Source organism: Sipha flava, unplaced genomic scaffold, assembly GCF_003268045.1.
Source record: "Sipha flava isolate LNK unplaced genomic scaffold, YSA_version1 168_pilon_pilon, whole genome shotgun sequence".
NCBI lineage: Eukaryota > Metazoa > Arthropoda > Insecta > Hemiptera > Aphididae > Sipha > Sipha flava.
In genome coordinates this window covers 484947-508071 of record NW_020271871.1, presented here as the reverse complement: position 1 = coordinate 508071, position 23125 = coordinate 484947, and the positions used below count along the sequence as shown (strand labels likewise).

General features: G+C 27.8%; 4 protein-coding genes across 4 annotated transcripts; 3 read left to right on the top strand and 1 right to left on the bottom strand.

Annotated features, from left to right (window-relative positions):
• Window positions 1-4074: 4074 nt before the first annotated feature.
• Window positions 4075-5385, top strand: LOC112679790 (probable low affinity copper uptake protein 2). Its single transcript, XM_025549705.1, has 4 exons — window positions 4075-4551; window positions 4627-4801; window positions 4864-5090; window positions 5166-5385. The coding sequence occupies exons 1-4, from the start codon at window positions 4479-4481 to the stop codon at window positions 5261-5263; spliced, it is 573 nt and encodes a 190-aa protein (XP_025405490.1). The 5' UTR covers window positions 4075-4478; the 3' UTR covers window positions 5264-5385.
• Window positions 5386-6825: 1440 nt separating this feature from the next.
• On the bottom strand, window positions 6826-7673 carry LOC112679787 (mitochondrial import inner membrane translocase subunit Tim29). Its single transcript, XM_025549701.1, has one exon. The coding sequence runs from the start codon at window positions 7517-7519 to the stop codon at window positions 6899-6901; it is 621 nt and encodes a 206-aa protein (XP_025405486.1). The 5' UTR covers window positions 7520-7673; the 3' UTR covers window positions 6826-6898.
• A 137-nt stretch (window positions 7674-7810) lies between these two features.
• On the top strand, window positions 7811-16209 carry LOC112679785 (RNA polymerase-associated protein CTR9 homolog). The gene is made up of 20 exons (XM_025549700.1): window positions 7811-8122; window positions 9128-9226; window positions 9313-9552; window positions 9616-10188; window positions 10264-10383; window positions 10471-10602; window positions 10669-10847; window positions 10917-11125; window positions 11192-11373; window positions 11439-11619; window positions 12289-12437; window positions 12515-12631; window positions 12718-12863; window positions 12935-13372; window positions 13457-13568; window positions 13638-13765; window positions 13858-13890; window positions 13975-14397; window positions 15656-15743; window positions 16101-16209. The coding sequence occupies exons 1-19, from the start codon at window positions 8081-8083 to the stop codon at window positions 15696-15698; spliced, it is 3546 nt and encodes a 1181-aa protein (XP_025405485.1). The 5' UTR covers window positions 7811-8080; the 3' UTR covers window positions 15699-15743; window positions 16101-16209.
• A 715-nt stretch (window positions 16210-16924) lies between these two features.
• LOC112679803 (piggyBac transposable element-derived protein 3-like) lies at window positions 16925-18934 on the top strand. Its single transcript, XM_025549724.1, has 2 exons — window positions 16925-18753; window positions 18829-18934. The coding sequence occupies exon 1, from the start codon at window positions 17153-17155 to the stop codon at window positions 18164-18166; it is 1014 nt and encodes a 337-aa protein (XP_025405509.1). The 5' UTR covers window positions 16925-17152; the 3' UTR covers window positions 18167-18753; window positions 18829-18934.
• The last annotated feature ends 4191 nt before the right edge of the window (window positions 18935-23125 follow it).

Genomic DNA, 23125 nt, shown 5'->3' with positions numbered 1-23125 from the left:
CGCGAGAAAATTTAGGTGGTCTGGAGAAAAATTTTACGTTACTTACAGAATCTTTTTGTCGTTATTTCTCAAAAAAAGAAGACCCTAGACATGGTATTATGTAGATAATAGATCTATTGCAACAAACAATGAAAATAACAAATTAAATATGACCGAAAAAAAATGCCTCATCGATTTATTTAACGGTATTTACATAGAAAACTATTTTAAGCTAAAAGTAGTCCGTAGAATTTAGTGTATGTTTTTAATGGTCCGTGAGGTCCAAAAGGTTGGCGACCTCTGGCCTATAGGATAAGTAAATAAATTAATGTTTTACTATCTTTAATGTTATTATTTAATTGGGTAAATTGAAACGTTTTATGTTTTTTATTTATCATCATGATATCATAATTCATTACTAATCCTTACATGTTTTGTTCCGAAAAAATATTTTATTGATAGTCTATTGTCCATTAATATTAAATATTTAAATATATAGGTAACCATAATTATTTAAATATTATAAAGTCGGCAAATTTAATCAGTTGCCCCACCCTTTCAAAAGTTGAAATGACGTCCCTGGGTCACAGACTTTGACACTTGTCTGTAAATAGGATTGTCGTTAAGATAACGGACAACGGTTCGTTATTTCAAGTATTATAATTTAACACTAATTGGTTGTTTTGTGTAGGTCTATTCATATATGTATATTATTTACATGCAGACTTTGAAAATAGTATTTTTTTTCTTAATCTAAGTAGTAATTAGAAATAGAACATGCACATTTTATTTTAATTAATTCAAAAATTAATTTAACAATCTTTTTTAATAATAAAAGAAGTATTTGTCTACCAATGAAATAAGTCATAAAATCATACCAAATAGCCTAAATTAATGATTAAATATGAAGTTAAGTTTTTATGGAATTAAATAAGTAAATAAATGGAAAATATTTACGTAAATATGTGTGTATTTTATTCGAAGTGTATACAAAAAAAAAAAGAGAAATGTAACTAAACAATTTCTGAATGATTTAAAAAAAATAAAAACTTATAACTGATAGACAATAAAGTGATTATATAAGGCAGCGGTTCCCAAACTGTGCACCATGGTGCCCTAGGGGTACCGCGAGTACTTTTTAAGGGTACCGTGGTTTACGATTCATCACAAATAGTTTAAAATGTTTAGATTTATTTTTTTCCTTATTGTTTTTGTAAAAACTTTATATCAAATAATGAAATACTATCTACTGTATATTTGGAAATTCTCATTTTAACCTTATAATATTTTTATGTAATAATTATAATAATGATAACAATAATTTTATTTATTTAATTTTTAGGTTTAAAAATGCATTAATTTATAATCAAGTTAAATTTTAATAAAATTAATAAAATTAGTTATCAATGAGTATTTTTTTTGTCTTGTCTTTTGTATCATCCACAGCAGGGCACCGTGACTAAATTGAGTCCAAAAAAAGGCACCGCGGAAAAATAAGTTTGGGAACTGCTGATATAAGGTATTTCAAAAGGAACGCAGGATTTAAATCTGCTAAAAAATTTAATTTATTTTTTTTTTAAATAACATCACAAATATATCACTCTCTTCAGGAGAAGTGAAGTTTTAACAATGAAAAACAATATCGGGCATATGACGATTATTCTTTTCATATAATTTACCATCATTTGATCAGACATTGCCCCATCAAGTTCGCCGAGGAAACGACGAGTTTCTTGCTTAAGTTCCAAGACATTTCAAACTTTGTTCTGGTGTATTCGTGACTTAGTGTATTCTCATAAGAATAAAATCATATGAGTTGCACATTTTGCTAAATTGTACGTTTGGAGTTAAAATATGTATAATTTTAAAATGGCACGTTTTTGATAACTGCCTATGAATATGAATGCGATCGTAAACCAATTTTGATAATCAGTGATGAAAAATTAATAGGAAATTGTAATAAAAATTAAACATTACTTTATTTTAATAAACAATTCCATTCATTATCTATTAAGCTTATTAAATCAGATTAGTTTTTAATTCGAGAGAGATAACTAGTATTATTCTATTACAAACAATTATAATAGACACATGAATTCATTAAGAATGAAACTAATTTAAATTAAGATCTATATGAAACAGAAGTAAATAGTCAATTAAAAAATTAAAAATTAAATATGCAGTTATGTAAACTTTGTTCATAAATAGAAATATATAAAAGTATATACACAAAGCCTGATTTAGAATTTTTTAGGCCCGGAACAAAAAGAAAAAGTTGACCTATTTTTATAAATTGTAAATGAAATTAATTATATATTTACTTTTATTACTACTATATTATATACTATATACAGTGTGTTCAACGAGAAAGGTAACACGAAATATTTCGAACGCATGACTTTGTATGCAATTTGGGTTTTTTGTAATGCATAAAGGACATAAAATTACATTTATTTTTGATAAATGTTAATTTTTAATAAAAAATTTGCACATGCACAACAAAATAATTTTTTTTTTTTAAAGGAACCCCCCATTTTTAAGTTCAAATTTGAATTATGTGAATTTTTTCAAGCAACTTTGACCTTTAAAGTTTTGCTCTGTATTCAAAATTTATTGATTGAGAATGAGTTGAATTTTCAATTTATAACATTTGTATTTATCGTATTTTTCTGTAGTCTACTTAGATTTTTACAACTTTATAAGTGATTTCGTATGAATTTTTCTTAAAAATTAAGTGTAATATCATAAGTACAAGTAATTTACATTACTTCTACAGAAATTTTAACTCAATTTTCTTGTAAATGGTACAATTTTGGTTTTATTAAAACTAACACATAAACAAACAAACACATATTCTATTATTTAAATTCAGTTTTAAAACAAAATTTTGATTTTATTGAACAATAAAAATTTTGCACAGGTGAGTTTTGATTAAATTTTACAATTCATCGTATAAATTGCTCGAAGTTATTACCATTATTTGCAATGCATGCTTCACATTGTCACAATACTTTTCTGCATGGACATAACGAGGGTGGGGCAGGGGGGCACTTGCCCACCCCTGTGCCTCAAACTGAATTATATTTGTTTATACCAAACGTGTAAGTTTTACATTAGAATCAAAAATTAAATAAGATATAAGTCTAAAATTAGTTTAATGGACCGAGTGTTATCTACACGTGTAATCGTTTTGACGTTTTATGTGTTATCCAATGGTCTATCTGTAGATTATTTGAATTACTAATCGCTTTATGTTTTTGCTCCCCCCCTGATTCAAATTTTAGCTACGCCCATGGGTATAGCCTATTACGCTTATATTTGAATTGATATTTCGATATGCGTAAAGACTTTTTAAGCATTCTAAATCTAGTCGAGGAGCTTCAATAGCGTTTGTCTTAGAAAACGTAAATTTAATATAAATTCGTTCAAAAAAAAATACAAACATCGTAAACTCTAAATTTTTTTGTCGGCTGTTAATTAATAGTTTTTTTGATACAAAAATATTTTTAAGCTTTATATTGCTTTCGCCATTCATCGTGGATAATGAAAGACACTTGGAGCTCGAATATAATTACCATAATAAGATTTAGCATCCAGCAATATAATATAATCGATAAATTTAATAAATCGTTGTAATCTTTTCTTGGTTGATTTTCGGATATTTTTGTATTACAATAATCTAACTCTTGTTATATATTTTAACCTAGTTAAAACCTTATAGATCATTTCATATTAGCTTTTAACTAATTACCTATTAAATTGACAACAAATTAGGTAAATATTCTTATATTTTGTAGGTAAAGGTAACTTTTTATTTCTAAAAAATACAAAACAAAAGCTAATATTCACTATCCTATCTTTAATATTCAATAACAAAATCATAATATTTAATGTTCCAAATGTTTTGCGAAACAAGATTATGGTATTGGTCGAATTATTTTCTAGAACGTATTGTTATAATATAATCATTGCCAACAATGTACAAAATAAATAGTGATTAATTAGGAATTCTTTAATTGTACACAAATAAATATATATAACAACTGTAATTTAATACAATAGCAACGCATTATTTAGTATTATCTGGGTTGTCTGTTATCAATGCTGTTCGACGGTTATCGAGCGCGCTATATTGTGTCCACAAAATACAGACGAAAACAACCGCATAATTTTTGGTGTAGTGAGTTACTACTAACGTGTGAAAGGAGAATGGTTTTTTTTTTCCTACACACCGCATTATTTGTGTATAATTCTGCGTAATATCCGAAAAGGCGGTATAGTGCTCGTTATTATGCAATTACGTATTATCCACGGTCGGCGACACGCCTCGCGGCTCAGACACATTATCGCGGCGTGTACCGATTGATTAGAGTTGGGCATAGTTCAGTATACGTATTTCGTAGACATCAACTGTATGGCGTCTCAAATTATGTCTGTCACGTGGAAGGTTCGAGCATCATCTCCCTGAAGACAGAAGACAAAGTTGTGTCAAGTCCATTATGTCATCGTTTACGTTCGGCACTGACATCGATCCATTTTTGGTGAAAAATTTCAACGTGCAGTCCACTATTGGTAAGCATTACATTCACTCCATTTCCTAAGACCTGATAGGAAACTCCTCATGTTTTCATTGATTATACTTGGCAGGTCTGGTAACCGTGTGCGTCGGTTTGATAGCATTGGCTGTTGTGTTTGAGTCTCTGAAGACTGTGCATTTTATGATGAAAGTCCACAGGCGATTGTTGTGCTGTAGCCAGCCAGATTGCAAAGATTATGTCAACAGAGAAACGTTTGCAGTAACATTTTCAATGAAAATATTTGAGTAAGTCTGATGCTTGTTATCTACAAACATAATTTTATTTTATCATTCTGTTTTGTGTCTAGTTGTGTCAGGACACTGGTAGTTTACACGTTTCAAATGTTTATCGGTTATATTTTGATGTGTGCCATTATGACATTCAATGGCTATATATTTTTTGCTATCGTCGGAGGATATGGCTTAGGATACTGGTTATTTGGATTGACAATGATGCATTTGTCGGCAAAAAATTTGATGAAATCCCAAGACGTCCCAGTCAGATGTAAAAATTGTACTACAATTAATACAAATAGTATGTAAATTAATAGGATATATATAATAGAATATAAATTATGTTATTTATATTGAAAACATTTTTTGTTTATAGGAAAAGATACTACAGAAAATAGTATTTGTACTGATATTAGTGATGATTTACCATGTACAAGTTCTACTGTTCAAGTGGAAGTACATAATATATCATAATTATTATGAAATTATGTATTTTATTATAAAGACTCTGAGAAAATACCATATTTTCTACACAATTTAAGTTTAAAATTATTGATATATTTTTTTATTTTAATAGTTACCATTAATCTTAAAATGTTTATTGAAAATCCAAAGAAATTGTTAATTAGTATTTATAATCAATAATAATATTAGACATTACAATTTATTTCTATTGAATTTATTGTTCATTCTCTTCAATTTTGAATGTGTACTATTTCCATCAAAATGATTTGTTATTGTTTTAATCTTTAGTAATATATGGTAAACCATATTACATTTTCAATTTAATAATTTTTTTTTTTAATCTGATTCAAAATAATTCTGATGTTTTATTTTCTTGTAAGTTATTTAAGTTTGAATAAGGAAATAGTAAATTTTAATTGTTTTCGACTAATTGTAAAATTGTAAATGCAATTGTAATTATTTTATACAATATGAATATTTTATTAATTTTGGAGAAAAATTTGATATAATTTAGAGTATAGACTTATGATTAAGTAAATAATATATTTTACTTAAATCTATATTTACCTACTAAAGAGTCATTATCAGGGCTCATAACTTCTAGAATTTGCATATTTTTTTTTGAGAGGTCCTAGAGGTACCTATGTGAGGTATAAATTTGTTTCAGATAACCAAGAAGCTACATACAAAATTTTATGTTTCATATTTCAAAGTATAATTTTTTAATTATAGAAGTTTAAATAATATAATAAATAATAATAATAAAATAATAATTTTTGTGTACAAATGTTTTTTTTTCATATTTTAGTATTTTTAGTGCATATTTAAGCGCTTATATGAATACTTTTTAGAGCATATTTAAGCACTTATAACAACCTTTTTTAGAGCTATAAGTTATGAGCCCTGGTCATCTTGTACAAATAGTTATTTGTAATTGTTATATTTTCAATTTGTATTGATCAACTTATTTTAAATGCTACCAATTTAATCAATAAATTGTTTTAATACACTAAGAATAATGATAATTAGGAAACAAATTTTATCATAAAACAAAAATGAAAATTTGTAAACAAAAATTTAAAGTAGGTAATAAGTAATATAATATAAACTTGAATAAAAGAATAACATAATTTTAATATTTAATTATTGAAACAATTCAGAACTTCAAATTCTCTTAGTCTAAGGTTTGAAGATGTTAAGTGGTAATAATTTGGTTGTAAAATATATGGTGGAAATAGAATACTAAAAACTAACAGGTTAAAACACAAAAGAATAAAATATTCCTTAAATATTTTTAAAATATGTAATTATTTATCAAATAAATAAAATTAAATTGAGATTACTTAAATTAGAATGATCCATATCATATACATTTTTATCAAATAATAAATATTTCATTCCAATAAACATAAGTGTTGACAATAAAATCCGTTCCTTAGAGATAATAAGTTAATTTAGTGAAATTTTTCCTAAAGGACATTTACAACTACAGCAGGGTGTAAGAGGTTTCAATGTATCTATGTTTATAGTAGGAAAGAAAGGATATATCTTTACATTTATTTATAAGCATCGACCTTAATAAAAATTATTTTATTTAAATTAATAAAGTAACTAAATAAAAAATTGTACACATCTAGATTGTCATTACTCAGGTCCTTTGTAATCTTTCCATTCTTCCGGATTGATATCGTAATCGACCATTGTTTTTCTAAGATTCCACCAAACATTGATGAAACCAAAGTCAACAGCACGCTCATGGACTGAAAGTACTGAGGGTTTTAAATATTTGCAATTGGCTTTGTATGCTTGTACGTTTTCATTAAACTCATCAATCCACATGATCGAGAAAAACAGTAAGTTAAGACGCTTGATGACGCCCATGTTGTAGCATTGCTCCAAATACTCCAATCGTCGGACGGCCGATGGGTTTTGTACGGCTGGTGGGATGTATAGCATGGAGTTGGCGCAATCGAGAAGCTCAGACCTATAACTGCGTTCGTCAGGATTGGTTGCTGCGCAATAGTAAGCGCAGCCAGCGATCGCTGTTGTCAGTAAGCTTTTAACCGGGTTTTCTCTAATGTACGTCCCGATGCTCATCGTCGCTTCGTAATAGTCCTTGGCCACACTCTCCCAGTACTGTTTCCAGCGCTCGACAAAAGTGCCGCGGAAACGTTCTGGGAAGGCGAACCGACCGGCAATCTGTTGCTTCAAACCGCTGCCTATGGCGGTGCTGTACAGTTTACTCGATCGGCAGACAGTAAACATGGCTGGTATGGGCACACCACGGCGGTCTAAACTCCCTTTTAGAATTTGAACAATAATTTAAATCTTTTCTCGTTTCTTGATTTATCAGTTTATCACAACATTTATAACTCCGATTTACAGATTACATATCACTAGTAGCACGGTTATCTACTCTATATAACCATGATAAATAGTAACTTAGGATTCGGTTTACAATCCACAGATCTATAATTAATGGTAGCCGTGGTACCTAGATATCTAGTTTTCATGGATCTACCTAACTAGTATATTGGTCCAAGGTTCGATCAGCTTATATGGTAGACTTTTTATGTTGGTAACGGCATCGTGGCAGCAGGTTGCCAGTACTCGCCGTTACCAAAAGCCGCAACAGCACCGTGATAATAACAATAGAATGCGACTAGTCAAGTATCGGGGTAGCTCATTTTTCGTTTTTTCGGTGTTATGGTACACCATTGTTGCGTTTCAAAATGTCTGTACAATCGATCATAAATTATTGGTATTGAATTAGTGCTGTCATTTTAATCGTTTTGATTGCTCGTGATTCTTGAGACCTGTCACAATATGGTGAACTCCATTGAAATACCGTTAAAGGATTCGGACGAGGTATGTACCATTATAGTTGTCGTCTCTTTACTATTCTCGCGTGGACACTTAAGTACAAATTTTTTATTCTGGTCGAATTCCGTATGGATTACTTTTTGCTGTATATATTTCGAGAAATATATGTTGTATTATTTATAGATGTAGTGATTTTTTTTTTATTCACAATATTCAAAATATAATAAATATTCAAAAATCAACATAAATTTCATTAATTTTCTTTAGGAACATTGGAATATGACGACAGAATTACTTTAATCTTATTTCATACAGCATAGAAATACTTAATACACTTTTAACAAATTGGAGTACTAAAGTCTGTTTTTGATTATTTTACATTTCAGTTTGCATATTTTATATTGTTACGTGCCACCGGCTCGATTTTAAATTGTGTAGTCGAAGATGTATTTAATTTGAATTAATTAGACATGAGACTTTAACTTTTTAATACATTTAATATGTTTATTTTATAATTCAAAGTGTTTAACAAAATTCTGATACCGAGTGACATGAAGATGCTTTTAGTTCCGTGACTAGAACTCATCTGAATTGTGGTTGTTTTGGTCCCTCTTGTATATTGTTCCATTGACGTCATAGGACTTGTTGTTTTAGCAGTATCCAGCTATAGGCCTTGTTCCTAATATAATATTCTAGGAATATAGATTAATATTTGACGCATCTTCCGATTATTACTCGGCTCACGACCAATTAGTTAAATATAACAATATGCTGTCATACGCAATATATATAATTTTGTGTTACACACATTTTTTATTTATACATGGTAGCCCATAACAATATGTTTCTCTTATCAAACATTTTAATTTTAAAACAAGATTTTAAGCTATTATGTTTATAATTGTCTTACATAAAATTTAGTTATATATGTAAGAAAATTTAAGTTGATATTTTTTAGTCAACTTAATGACATTTATTTGTTATTTTTGATAGTTGTTATTTAAAAATTTAATACTTTTGTATTTTAAAAGATTATGGGTTTTTTTTTAGGTGATCGAAATTCAACTTGACAAGTTGCCTGACTATGATGAAGTTCTTGGAATTTTAAAATCTGAACATTCTAATTTAAATATTTGGGTCAATTTAGCTGTATGTTTTATTTAAAAACTATTGAATACCTAGTGCTTTAATATAATAAAATGGTTTTTTTTTTTTTTTTTTTTTATAATATTTAGCTGGAATATTATAAAAAAGGTAACTCAACTGCTTTGGTTAGATTGTTAGAGTCATCACGTAGTAATGCCAGCTTAGAGTACAAAGATAGCGATAGAGATCAAATGAGAGCTTTAGATATGCTAGCAGCATATTATGTTCAAACAGCTAATAGAGAAAAGAGTAAAGACAAACGTCGTGAACTTTTTACTAAGGCTACACAACTTTATACTACAGCAGATAAGATTATTATGTACGATACGGTAAGAATATGATTTTATTTTAATGTTTTTAAAATTGATTTTAACATTATATTGATTTTGTAGAACCACTTATTGGGCAGAGCTTTTTTCTGTTTATTGGAAGGTGATAAAATTGAACAAGCAGATGCACAATTCAATTTTGTTTTGAACCAATCGTCCAATAATATACCAGCTCAATTAGGAAAAGCCTGTATTGCATTTAACAGAAAAGACTATAGAGGAGCTTTAGCTTACTATAAAAAAGCATTACGTTCTAATCCCAAATGTCCTGCTGATGTTAGATTGGGCATGGCTCACTGCTTTCTAAAGTTAGGAAATACAGAAAAAGCAAGATTAGCATTTGAACGTGCATTACAGTTGGACCCTAAGTGTGTGGGAGCTTTGGTAGGCCTTGCAATAATGAAATTGAACGGTGAAAATCCTGGTGACATAAAACTTGGTGTAAATATGTTGTCAAAAGCATATACCATTGATACAACCAATCCAATGGTATTAAATCATTTGTCCAATCATTTTTTTTTTAAAAAAGATTATACCAAATCTGAACTACTTGCTAGACATGCATTACAAAATACAGAGAATGAAGCTATGAGAGCTGAAAGTTGTTATCAAATGGCAAGAGCTTTTCATGTACAGGTAAAATAATTTTTATTTTATTTACAGTCCTTTATTAAATTTCATAAATCTAAATCTATAACATATATCTTTTAGAATAATTATGATCAAGCATTTCAGTATTATTATCAAGCTACGCAGTTTGCACCAGTTACATTTGTACTTCCACATTATGGACTTGGTCAAATGTATATTTATGGAGGCGACATGGAAAATGTAATATTTATATATTCAAAATTTATTTTTATTTTTATTAAAATTACAATCAGTCTAAATATATTTGTGTATTTTTAATCAATCTAGGCTGCTCAATGCTTTGAAAAAGTTCTGAAAGCTCAACCAGGTAATTATGAAGCAATGAAAATTCTGGGATCATTGTATGCCGATTCAAAAAATCAACAAAAACGCGATATTGCCAAAAGTCATTTAAAAAAAAGTATTCTTTGGAAATTAAAAAAAAAGAAACAAATTATACATTGAACTTACTGTTTTATATCTTAGGTTACAGAACATTTTCCAGAAGATGTAGAAGCTTGGATTGAACTTGCTCAAATATTAGAACAATCAGATTTGCAAGGATCACTGTCTGCATATGGTAAAGCTATGGATTTATTACATAGCAGTGAAAATAATTATATTCCACCTGAAATTCTGAATAATGTTGCAGCATTAAATTATAGGTAAGACTTATGTAAAAGAAAAACATATTTTAATATTGGACAAAAATATAGCTTTTTATTCTATTATAGGCTTGGGAATTTGGATGAATCTCGTTTTAAGCTTGAAGAATCTTTGAGTTTATCAAAAAAAATGGTTGAAGCTGACCCTCAGCATTATAACTCAATAGCAGTAACAACTACTTATAATTTGGCCAGGATCTTTGAAGCCCAATGTCAATTTCAGAGAGCTGAAACATTGTACAAAGATATTCTCAAGGAGCATCCTAATTATATTGATTGTATATTAATTATATTAGTGCATATGTTATTGAATTGCTTTAATACTATACTGTACATACATTTAGGCTATTTGCGTTTGGGCTGCATGGCTCGAGATCGCAACCAGATTTATGAGGCTTCTGATTGGTTCAAAGAAGCTTTGCGTATTGATAATGAACATCCTGATGCTTGGTCGTTACTTGGAAATTTACATTTAGCCAAAATGGAATGGGGTCCTGGACAAAAAAAATTTGAACGTGTGCTTAAGGTATTTTACGAAATGTAAATTATATTGTCCTAAAATAATAATTTTGAGTTTTTTTTTTTTTTAAGAATCCATCAACTTTAAATGATTCATATTCATTAATTGCTTTGGGAAATGTTTGGCTACAAACTTTACATCAACCAACTAGAAATAAGGAACAAGAAAAAAGACATCAGGATTTAGCTTTACAGTTTTTTACAAAAGTATTGAAAAACGATCCAAGAAACATTTGGGCAGCTAATGGAATTGGTAAGTTAATATTGGTTAGAATTAGAAATTGTTCTTAGTACATAACTAATTATATAAATATAGAAGTAATAGTTTAGTAATATTAATAGTTTTAATTACATTTTTTGTTATAAAATTAAAAAAAATATATGTAAAGATTAACTTAAGTATATGTTGCATGTGGTTTAATGATGCGTATCAGGCAATTTAGTGGAGTAAGCATTTATGAATTATATTTAATTTTAATTTTCTATACTATAATTTTTATAAGAAACAAGTAATATAGAAATACTAGAAATTAGTATTTTTATTTTGTATTATTACTGATTTTCATATAATAAATTCTATATTTGTGTAAACAATTTGCACAAAAACATTTAATTTTTTTAATAATAATGGTTGTTAAATGATATAGTAAAACATAACAATTTGGCAGATTATTCATATGAACACAATTTACAGTAGGTTCTTACATAAGACCACAATTTTTTTTTTAAACCTTTCAATATTGGATACTTTTTTTTAGGTAATTAAGTTTGTTTAAATAGACTTGGGACAAAGATTAAAGAAATTTTATGCATGAAATTTATTTTTTGTTTAATTTTATCATAAAAGAAATATTTGTTTGAAGATCTTATATGTAATTTAACTCGTGTTGTTAAAAAATTTTTGTGTTTGTATTAATTTTAGGTTGTGTCATGGCACACAAACATTGTATAAATGAAGCGAGAGATATATTTGCTCAAGTAAGAGAAGCTACTGCTGATTTTTGTGATGTTTGGTTAAATATCGCTCATATTTACATTGAACAAAAGCAGTACATTAGTGCTATTCAAATGGTATATTCTAATTCATTCAGATTAAATAAACTGTACATATTAATTAAATAAAAAATATTTAATGTTATTTGTTTTAGTATGAAAATTGTATGAAGAAGTTTTTTAAACATGACAGTGTTGAAGTTCTTCAATACCTTGGACGTGCGTATTTTAAAGCAGGAAAGTTAAAAGAAGCAAAGACTGTTTTTTTGAAAGTTAGTTACCTTAATTATAAATTAATTAGTAATTATTCTTATTATAAGCTGCTCATATTATTAATTTAAACTAAATTAAATATTAGGCTCGAAGGGTTGCTCCTCAAGACACTGTTATCATTTACAATATTGCCTTTGTTCTACAAAAATTAGCTGCTCAGATATTAAAGGATGAAAAATCAAATTTAAAAAATGTACTTCAAGCTGTAAAAGAACTGGAATTATCATACAAGTATAATTAATTTCTAAGAATAATTTATTGTTATTTATTACAAATGTTTTAACATTATTTTGTTTATATAGATATTTCCAATATTTATCGGTTCACGGTGATCGCATGAGGTATGATATGACTTTAGCTGATATTGAAGCTAAACAGTGTCAAGATTTACTATCTCAAGCACAATACCATGTGGCTCGGGCACGGAAAATGGATAATGATGAACGTGAAATGCGTCGTAAACAGGAAGAGGAACGAGAAGCATTAAAAGTTAAACAAATTGAAGAACAGGTTAAGGCATTACAAAGGCAAGAAGAACAGAAGAAAGAAATGTTGTTGAAACGTCAAGAATATAGAGAAAAAACCAAAAATGCACTAGTTTTCGACCAAGTACTAGAAAAACCTAAAGGTAAAGGAAAACGCCGTGAAAATTATGGATCAGATTCTGGTGGAAGTATTGCATCTGATCAAGGTGGCAATAAGAGTCCTAGACCTTCTAAATCAAATAAATCAAGAAAAAGGTATTGATTTTTATCATATTATTTAATAACTGATTTAGTTACTATTTATTTCCAATTGATTCATTATTTACTATTTTAATTTAGTGGTGGTGATAAAGAAAAGAAAAGAAAAGGTGGATCTAAACGTAGGAGAGATAGTAATGCATCGGCTGGATCTGGTGGTAGCGATAAAATTACAACTAAGAAAAGCCGTTTGGTAGGTTTTTTACTTTAATGTTAGTATGAATAATACTACTTTTTAATATCTTAAACATTTTGTGTTTAGTCTGCAAGCAATAAAAAAGGACCTATGTTATCGTCGAAGCAGAAACTTAGAGTTGTATCTAAGGCAACTATATCAACTAGTGAAGATGATAGCAGTGATGGTGAAGTAAAAAAACGAATTTCTGGACAGTTAGTATAAAAATTAATTATTATAGTTGATTAATATTTGTAGTAATTTTTATGTTTAATACTTAATTTAAAATTATTATTCAATATTTCAGTAGTTCAAAGAATGTCCGTCGATCTCGATCAAGGTTAGTAATTTTTTTTTATTTTATGTTAACTTTGTGCTAAATGAATGTATGTATTTATTTATTTATTGTACTCTGAAATTTTAGCTCTGGATCACGTTCTGGATCTGGGAGTCGTAAATCTAGAAGTCCCTCAAGATCTCGTTCCGGTTCACATAGATCTAGATCAAAATCTCAAAGTGCTTCACAGAGTCGTTCAAGGTCCAGATCACGTTCAGTTAGCCGATCTCGATCTGGTAGCCGTTCTCGTTCTGGTAGTCGTTCACGTTCAGGAAGTCATTCTCCTTCACGTAGTCATTCACAATCAGATAGCCGTTCAAGATCACGCTCTGCATCTGGTTCCAAATCACGGTCACAATCTCATAGCAAATCTAAGTCGGTATCAAGATCACCAGCTCGTTCAAAATCTGGTAGTCGTTCTGTTTCTAATTCACCAGCTCGTTCAGGAAGTAGGTCTGCTTCCAATTCACCTGCAAGGTCTAAATCTGGTAGCATATCTTCCAGATCAAGGTAAGTTTATTAAATCAAATACAAAGTTAATTTTTTTGTATGTTTGTAGTTGGAATTAAGAATATTAGCAACAATTCTTCAGAATTATTTTCATTTTCAATTTGCTTAAAGTTTTACTCTACTTAATAATTAAAAATCAGCTTTTAATTTTTTTTTTTTCTATGAGATTTTGAGAAAATTTTTAGTTATATCTATGCAATAAAATGTAATATATTTCATTTATGACAATTATTTAAAATTAAATTTTAAATAATTTTGTTAACTGTATGGTAAATTTAAAACTGTTTTGTGTGTGAATTCTTATTGCATCAATTGACAAATTTAAGTTTCAATGAAATTTAATTTGTTTTAATTTCATATATTTACCATTTCAAAATTACAAAAAAATAGAAAATTTGTATGTTTTACTGTATATTTCTTATTTATAGTAGACCAATCTAGAAATTCATTTTGTACCACAAGTTTTAAAATCTAGAATTCATAACGTACATTTTTCTTATTTTGTCAGTTTTATGTAAAAAGTGTGTAGTTTTCATTTTTGTGTGAAAAATGCATACCTATTATGCATATTTAATATTTTCTAAATATGAATTAATCCTGGTTTGATTCTTAAAAGCTGTTTTCTTAAAAATATCTCATAAAAAAGAACTTTTTTAATTATTATATATTTATCTATCATTTTGAATATCAAATATATATGTGTGTTTTACAATTTTTTTTGTATATGTTATTCATTTTTTAAGCATAGTGCAAGAATTATGCTTTTTTAACTTCTATAACTTCTGAGTTATACTGAATTATGTATTAATTTATATATTAATTAATAATTTAATTTTCATTCTAGCTATATTGTATTTTCTTTAAAAATGTGTTTATCTGATCACTTCTTATTCCTTCTTATTCCCTAGATTACAAATTGTAGTTAGCCTACACTAAAATATAGTTAATTTATAGAATAAATCAATTTTATTATAAAATATAAATATTACTTATTTTGATGTTCTTTTAAATATTTAATTGAATTACAATTATTTTTATCGAAGATTTCTCTCTTTTGTATAGGTATCTATTATTAAGATTTTTACTTTTGAAGTTCATTAAATGGTTTAGTAGTATGTAGATCGTTAAAATACTGGATGCTCAAGTATCTAATAATTTTTTATATTTTGTATTTCTGTTTTGTTTTTATAAAGTTATGATTGAATGATAAATAAAATATTTTAAATCAGTCAAGTATTTCGAATATTTTTTTTTTCAGAAGTGGATCAGGTTCAAGATCAGGCTCTGCTTCACCAGCTTAAAAAACTCAAAATTATGTTAGATTACTTATAATTTTTGAAAATTGAGTAAGTGTTTTATAATTTTTGTTTATCATGATTTATGTCTTATTTTATTCTTATTACTGGACAATAGAATTATGATTTGATTATAAAACACAGTTTTTTAATTATATCAAAGACTCAAGAAATTCTAGTTTAATAAATATGCACACTTGTTTATCTTAATAATTTTTTTAATAATTTAAGTGAAAGTATAATGTCTTGTGTGAGAATTTTACTAAAAATGAAATTGGTTTGTTATTCATCAATTATAACACATATTGTAATATAAAATTTTCTTATTAAATTACATTTTATTAATTTTTGTTTAATCAAATTAATTTATAATATTTTTTAATTTTTTTATCTTATTATTATTTACAGAAAATTAATATTTCTCATTCATAAGATTTTGTGTCACCTACTTTCAAGATATTTTATTGTATGATTTTTTTTTTTTTTATATATAACAATTTTATGTACATTTATAACTTTTATCAATATTTACAATTTTTGTTGCGTACATGCAATGTAGTATTTTCTTTTTATTCCATTTGATAATTATTAGATAGATTATAACAGACTGAACTATAGGGAAATTAATATAGTTACTGTAATAATAATACTTAATTTGTTTATTTTTTGTTTATCTTGGTGTTAAATTTAATGTTTTTAATTTTTCATTATGCTATTGAGGTTATTTTTTAATCAATAACTATTATAAAAAAATATTAAAGCATTAAGTATAATCAATTATGTACACAATTTATGTTTTGTATGGCATTTGTATATTTTATTTAGCATTTATTAAAAAATAAAGTAATTTTCACTGTATAGTAATTGGTATAATTTACTTATAGTCTATATATTATATGTTCATAATATTAAGTAGAATTACATTTTAATATATAACCCTTTCACGACGAGCCTTAATTTTTGTTTTAATATGTTTTACAACTAGCACACACAATTGTGTATATAAATCTATACTATCTTTAGTCCTGCTTGATTAATTGATTTTAGTAATTGGTATTAACGAACCTACACAAATTTGTGGTTGGTTTCTTAAAATTATGTAGACTAAAAAAATGTAGATAGAACGTTTAAACCTTAACCACATGATTGTGTAGGATATTCCTTATCTGTACAAAAATAAACGAATTTAATATTTCTAAAAATAATCATTTATTTGGAATTTTCGTCTGGCCTATTCAATACCATTCCTCATTACATTAAATTATCATTTACCAACGGTTATTTGTGTTGGCATTATTATATAATATTTTTCGGTACATGGTGACGATTTTTATAATTCAGAACATAAACAGTTATCGTTAGTAGTTCCTTCGGTTCGCACGGCTTAAGTTAACCTACACAATTGTGTAGGTTAGTATTCATTTTCGTGTCTTTGCATTTTGTTTTATATTTTTGTTAAAATGCGTCGTGCAAAGTTGAATGCGACCGATATTTTAACCACTTTGAACGAAGAATCAGAAATAGACGATTTTAGTGGTGATGATTCGGATTTTGACATAACGTGGCAACCTTTCCCTAAAAAAAATGCAGGTCAATCGGATCTATCTGGATCAGATTCTGACGAAGACCAAGATACATTAACCAATAACGAATGTAATAATAATAATAATTTGGATGTCAGTTTAAATACAAATAATATAGAAGTACCAACCCAAACTAGTACACAATCAACACCAAATATTGGATGGAGCCAAATGCCTTTTCTGGGTGTACCACTACCCGAATTTAATGGCCCTCGGAATTGTATTGAATTAGGCTCACATATTAGTTACGTAGAAAAATATTTACCAGATTTACATTTCGAAGAAGCTGCGCTATATACTAACATGTATGCATTTAGTACTAAGGGGAAAGAATTCAGAGCCACTGCCAATGAAATAAAAGTATTTTATGGTGCCCAGGCATTGATGGGAATTATTAAATATCCTCGATTTTTTATGTACTGGCAGAGAGGTATCGCTTTGGATCTCATATCTTCTGCAATCACAAGAGATAGGTTTCTAGCTATACGCACACATTTACATTTTGTTGATGTAAATAACCGTCTTCCAAACAACAAAAGTAAATTTTGGAAAGTTCAGCCGTTGATCGAATTTGTTCGAAATGCATGTAGAAATATACCTCGATCCATTGGTTTATATTCTATAGACGAACAGTTAATACCTTTTACTGGCAGGTGTCCTCATCGGCAATTCGTAAAAAATAAACCACGTCCCGTCGGGCTTAAAAACTTTGTGATTACGACCACTACAGGAATGGTCCTCGATTTTGAACTATATCAAGGGACTGAAACTCCTTTTGAAGACCGCTCTCTTGGATTAGGACCCGCTGTTATTCTACATTTATCGAAAACAATACCTAAAGAATCAGTACTATTTTTTGATAGATATTTTACAACTGTCCCATTTATGTGACGGGAACAATCATGCAGAATCGTTTGAAAAATGTTCATTTTTCGAATGACAAAAAATTTGAACGTGGTGTATGGGAGGAATTTACAAGAGCTGATCAGAAATTAACTGCCATTAAATGGAAAGGCAGTAAATGTGTAACAACGGTATCGACAACAACAGGTGCAGAACCACATAAAATAGTTAAAAGGTGGAGTAAAACCAAAAATAAAGAGATAAATGTTCCTTGTCCTGCAGTAGTAGTATCATATAATAAAAATATGGGCGGCGTTGACTTGTGCAATCAACAAATAGAAGCTTACCGCACATGGTTTAAATCGAAGAAGTGAACGGTAAAAGTTGCAATACACTTCATAGACTTAGCAATAGTTAATGCTTGGATGGAGTACAAAGAAGACGCAACTAAAATGCAAATTCCCAAAAAAAACATAAAAGATTTAATGGAGTTCAAAATCAATATCGCCAAAGAATGGCTCTCAACACCAATTAACAACAAACGACCAAATGAAGATGAAAATTCTATCGATGCAAATGAAGAACCTCCAAACAAAGTTTAAAATTTTAGAGCACCTATTCCAACAGAAAAAAAGGTGAAATATTTAAATCTATACTGTCTTTTATTAAAAATGTTATTTATTTTATTATTATTATTTTATTTTATTTAGCGTTATGATGCGTATGATCACTGGCCAGAAGCTGACAGTTTAAACACTGCTCGTAACTGTAGAAGAGAGGGATGTAAAAGCAGAACCAGAAACAGATGTAGCAAATGTAATGTTTATTTGTGTCTTACTCCTAAAAACAACTGTTTTAGAATGTTTCATATAAAATAAATTATTATTATTATTATTATTATACAATTTTTTTTACCAATAGTTCTAACATGTTTATGTCTTACTAAAAAGAAGACTAAAATTAATATTTCATAAAATATGTGATTAAAAATATTTCAAATAAAATTAACTTTAACTTTTTACGATAAATATGAGTAGTAATTAATAGCAATAATAAACTACGAACCTAAACAAATGTGTAGGTTTATTTTTAAGATTTTCAAATGGTTTAAAATTTTTTTTTTATTTAAAACGTTATCATGTTTGTATACAGATTCCATTTTAACAATAAAAAGTTGTAAAAATTAAAAAAAAAAATCCAGGTTTTTAGAGGGTCCAAAAAAACCTGCACATTTGTGTAGGATCGTTTTAAAACTGATCACTAGGGTCCGGATTTTTATGCATTTACATATTTGTAATGAGTGTATGCAGTTCAACGGGAGTAAGAAATGTGAACGATTTGTGTAGCAGAGAATCTATAGAAAAAAGTTTATTTTGCATATAAATGCATATTTTAAGGTTGAGAGCATATTTGAAGAATTCGGCATAATAAAGCATATTTTGGTACATAATAGTTATTTTATTTATATTTCACTATAGAAACTAGATTTATGAGTTTATGAAGTATTGTGGGGAAATATTTAATTTGTATTAAAACCATATCTTGCTTATCGAAACACATCGATCGACAACAATGAAGACCAGTTATATATAAATTTCCTTCATACAATTATATTTTTAGCATGATTATTATTATTATTATCGTGATTTTAAGTCTTATATTGGATAAACACGCTGCATCGTGGCTCTTGTTGTTTTACATTTAGTTGGTATTTAATCGTCGCGCGTCGTGCTGTAGTCGCCAGTCGGTAATCGCCTATAAATATAATTTCGTAATCCGCATTCCGTATATAAACAAATTTCTTTAATAATTTTTTTTTTACACTCGTAAATTTTAAAATGCCGAAAAGTCGTAGTAATATTCAAATTTTAATAAAACAATGGATTGCATTGTATAATAAAACAGACCACACAATTTTTACTACGGACGGTTCTGTAGTGTTTTGTCAAATGTGTGACAAAAAAATCGTTTGCACCAAAAAATTTCAAATACAACAACACGTTGATACTGCTTTGCATAAAAGTGCTTTAAATCGTAAAGCAAATGATAACAAAAAACAATTATTTGTATTGGACGCAAAACCTAAATCTGGTAACATTTTTTAACGAGGATCTTTGTTCAGCTTTGATAGTCGCTAATATACCATGGAATAAACTTCAAATTCCCGAATTCAAGAATTTTTTGGAAAAGTACACAGGTAAGTATATTCCCGATGAAAGTACACTTAGAAAAAATTATCTTGGTCCATGTTACAATAATGTTATAAATGCAATCCGAGAAATTATTGGAAATTCAAATATTTGGATTGCTGTTGACGAAACAACTGATACAAACGGCCGTTATATACCAAATTTATTAGTTGGCGTTTTAGAATGTGATACACCAAGTCAACCCTATCTATTAGCATGTAAAGAACTGCCAAAAACAAATCACTCTACCGTATCTCGTTTTATTAACGATAGTTTAAAAATATTATGGTCCGCTGGGGGAAATGACGAAAACCTAAGATTGTTTTTATCAGATGCAGCGCCATATATGGTTAAAACTGGAGATGCATTAAAAGTGTTTTACCCAAATATCATCCATGTAACATGCGTAGCACATATGTTAAACAGAGAAGCAGAAAAGGTAAGAGAGTTATTCCCCGATGTAAATAAATTAATTAACAATGTAAAAAAATCTTTTTTAAAGTCACCTTCTCGTATTCAACTATATAAAGAAATGCTACCTGGTTTACCATTGCCCCCGGAACCAGTTATTACAAGATGGGGGACATGGATAGAGGCAGTTATATTTAATGCAAATAACTATGAAGGTATTAAAAGTGTAATAGAAAAACTAGATAATGATTCTTCAGCAAGTGTAGATAATTGTAAAAAAATGTTCAATTTGACTACAGTGAAAAATGATTTAACATTTATAAAAATTAACTTTTCTGGACTTATTCGGGCAATCACAAACTTAGAAGATACTAAATTGACATTACTACAATCGTTAGAGATTACGAAAAATATAATTTCCGAACTATCAAATATACAAGGTGACAAAGGTTCTATCATAAAAAATAAAATATCTCAGTTATATCAAAAAAATAAAGGATTTCAAGTACTAGAACAAATCGGACTAGTTATATCAGGTAACAATGAAATACAGATTCCAGAAAATTTCAATCCTTGCTCTGTGGCAAATATGAAATATGCACCGTTGACGTCAGTAGATGTGGAAAGATCCTTCAGTCTATATAAACATATATTAAGTGATAGAAGAATAAATATGACACCTGAACATATGGAAGAGTATATTATTGTTAACTCTTTTTATAAAAAGTAAATATCGATTTATATCTATTAGGTAATTAAAATGTTTTTATTTGTTTAAATTGTTTTTTTTATATATATAAATTGTCTTCATTGGTATAAAAGAATTAAATACATTTTTTTTATTATTATTTTTAACTAAAGTGCACTTTATTAATTTAATGTAATTTTTTAAACATTTTTTGTCTTTAATTAATGTTGTAAGTTGATGTCGCAGTGCCGGTAATAAAAAAAATTAAGTTTGTTTGATTATGTTGTGATAATTATTATTTATTAATATATAAAGAAAAAAATTAAAAAAAAAATTATAAATGCATATATTTTGGGTAAGAGCATATTTTTGCATATTTTTTAAAAAAAATAAGAGCATATCTAGTGCATATTTAAAGGTTTTTTGATGCATAAATGCATACTATTTTAAGGTTTTTAAGTGCATACAAATCCGGACCCTACTGATCACTGTATGATTTTATATTCGTTTTTAATTAGGCACACGCTAACCTACACAAATGTGTGTGTTCGTCGTGAAAGGGATAATATGCATTACAATAGAAGTAAAGTATTTATAAAAAAGTAAATACCTTTCAATATTCACTATACCTTTAACTAGCTTAGGAAAATGTTTACCTTTAATCTTAAAGCCCCTATGTGAAAACTATACTACTTAATAATTTGGTTCAAAATTTATTTACATTCTGATAAGATGAAAAATATAAAATTTTTCATACATAGTATAAGTACAAGTATCAAACAGTTTTAAATGTGTTTTCATTTCCGTTTTCAATTAAGCACTGTTTGAAGAGCTTTAATATAATACATTGCTGAAGATAAATCATATTTCCACACTGTAATTATTTCTTTATTTTATTTATAATTTATAGAATTGGATTTGTCATTTCAAGTACCAAAATTAACTGAAAAATTTTGAGTTAAAACAATAAACCAGTTCCGTTAGCTCTAACATCCGGTTATTTAGTTTAATTTACAATATTTTCATGTACTTGTAAAATGGCTAAATAACTATGTTTTAAAGCTGACATTGCCTCAGACCGACATGCCCATCTTGTTGTAGACAGAGATTAATTTTTTTTAACGATGCGTTGATAAAAGGTGATATTTGTTCTAAAACTGCTGCATGGTGTTCGGGCACTTCCTTCAATAATTCAATAAGTTAATTGTATTACTCCAAAAAAGTCAAATACAATTATATAATTTTTTCGTACAAGCATCAATGAGAACTAAATTAAGACAGTGTGCATAACAGTGTATGTTATGCTTGAATTTACTTCATTATATTTTGTTTGTACCCCAGAAATGTAACCGGACATCACTGTGTCGTGTCATTTAGATATTAATATTTTAAAATTAAATAAAATTCGTTTAAGGTATAAAATATATTATATGTATCAGTGTTGCTCAGATACTATTTTTTTTGGCTTTTCCTATTTTTTTTCAAGGGTTTTCATATAATGTAATTTTTTCATTATCAAAAAAGTATTTCTTTTTGGTTTTATTCTTTATAAGCTATAAAAATTCAATTTTTTTTGTTGAAAAAATGTTGTTAATAATATAATACTATTGGTGTCCATTTAGGTTATTAGATTTTTTTGATTAAACTTTTATCAAGGTAGATATTATAATGTCTGAGTAAGTAATTATTAATTGTTTTATTTATTTGTAATTGTGGTGT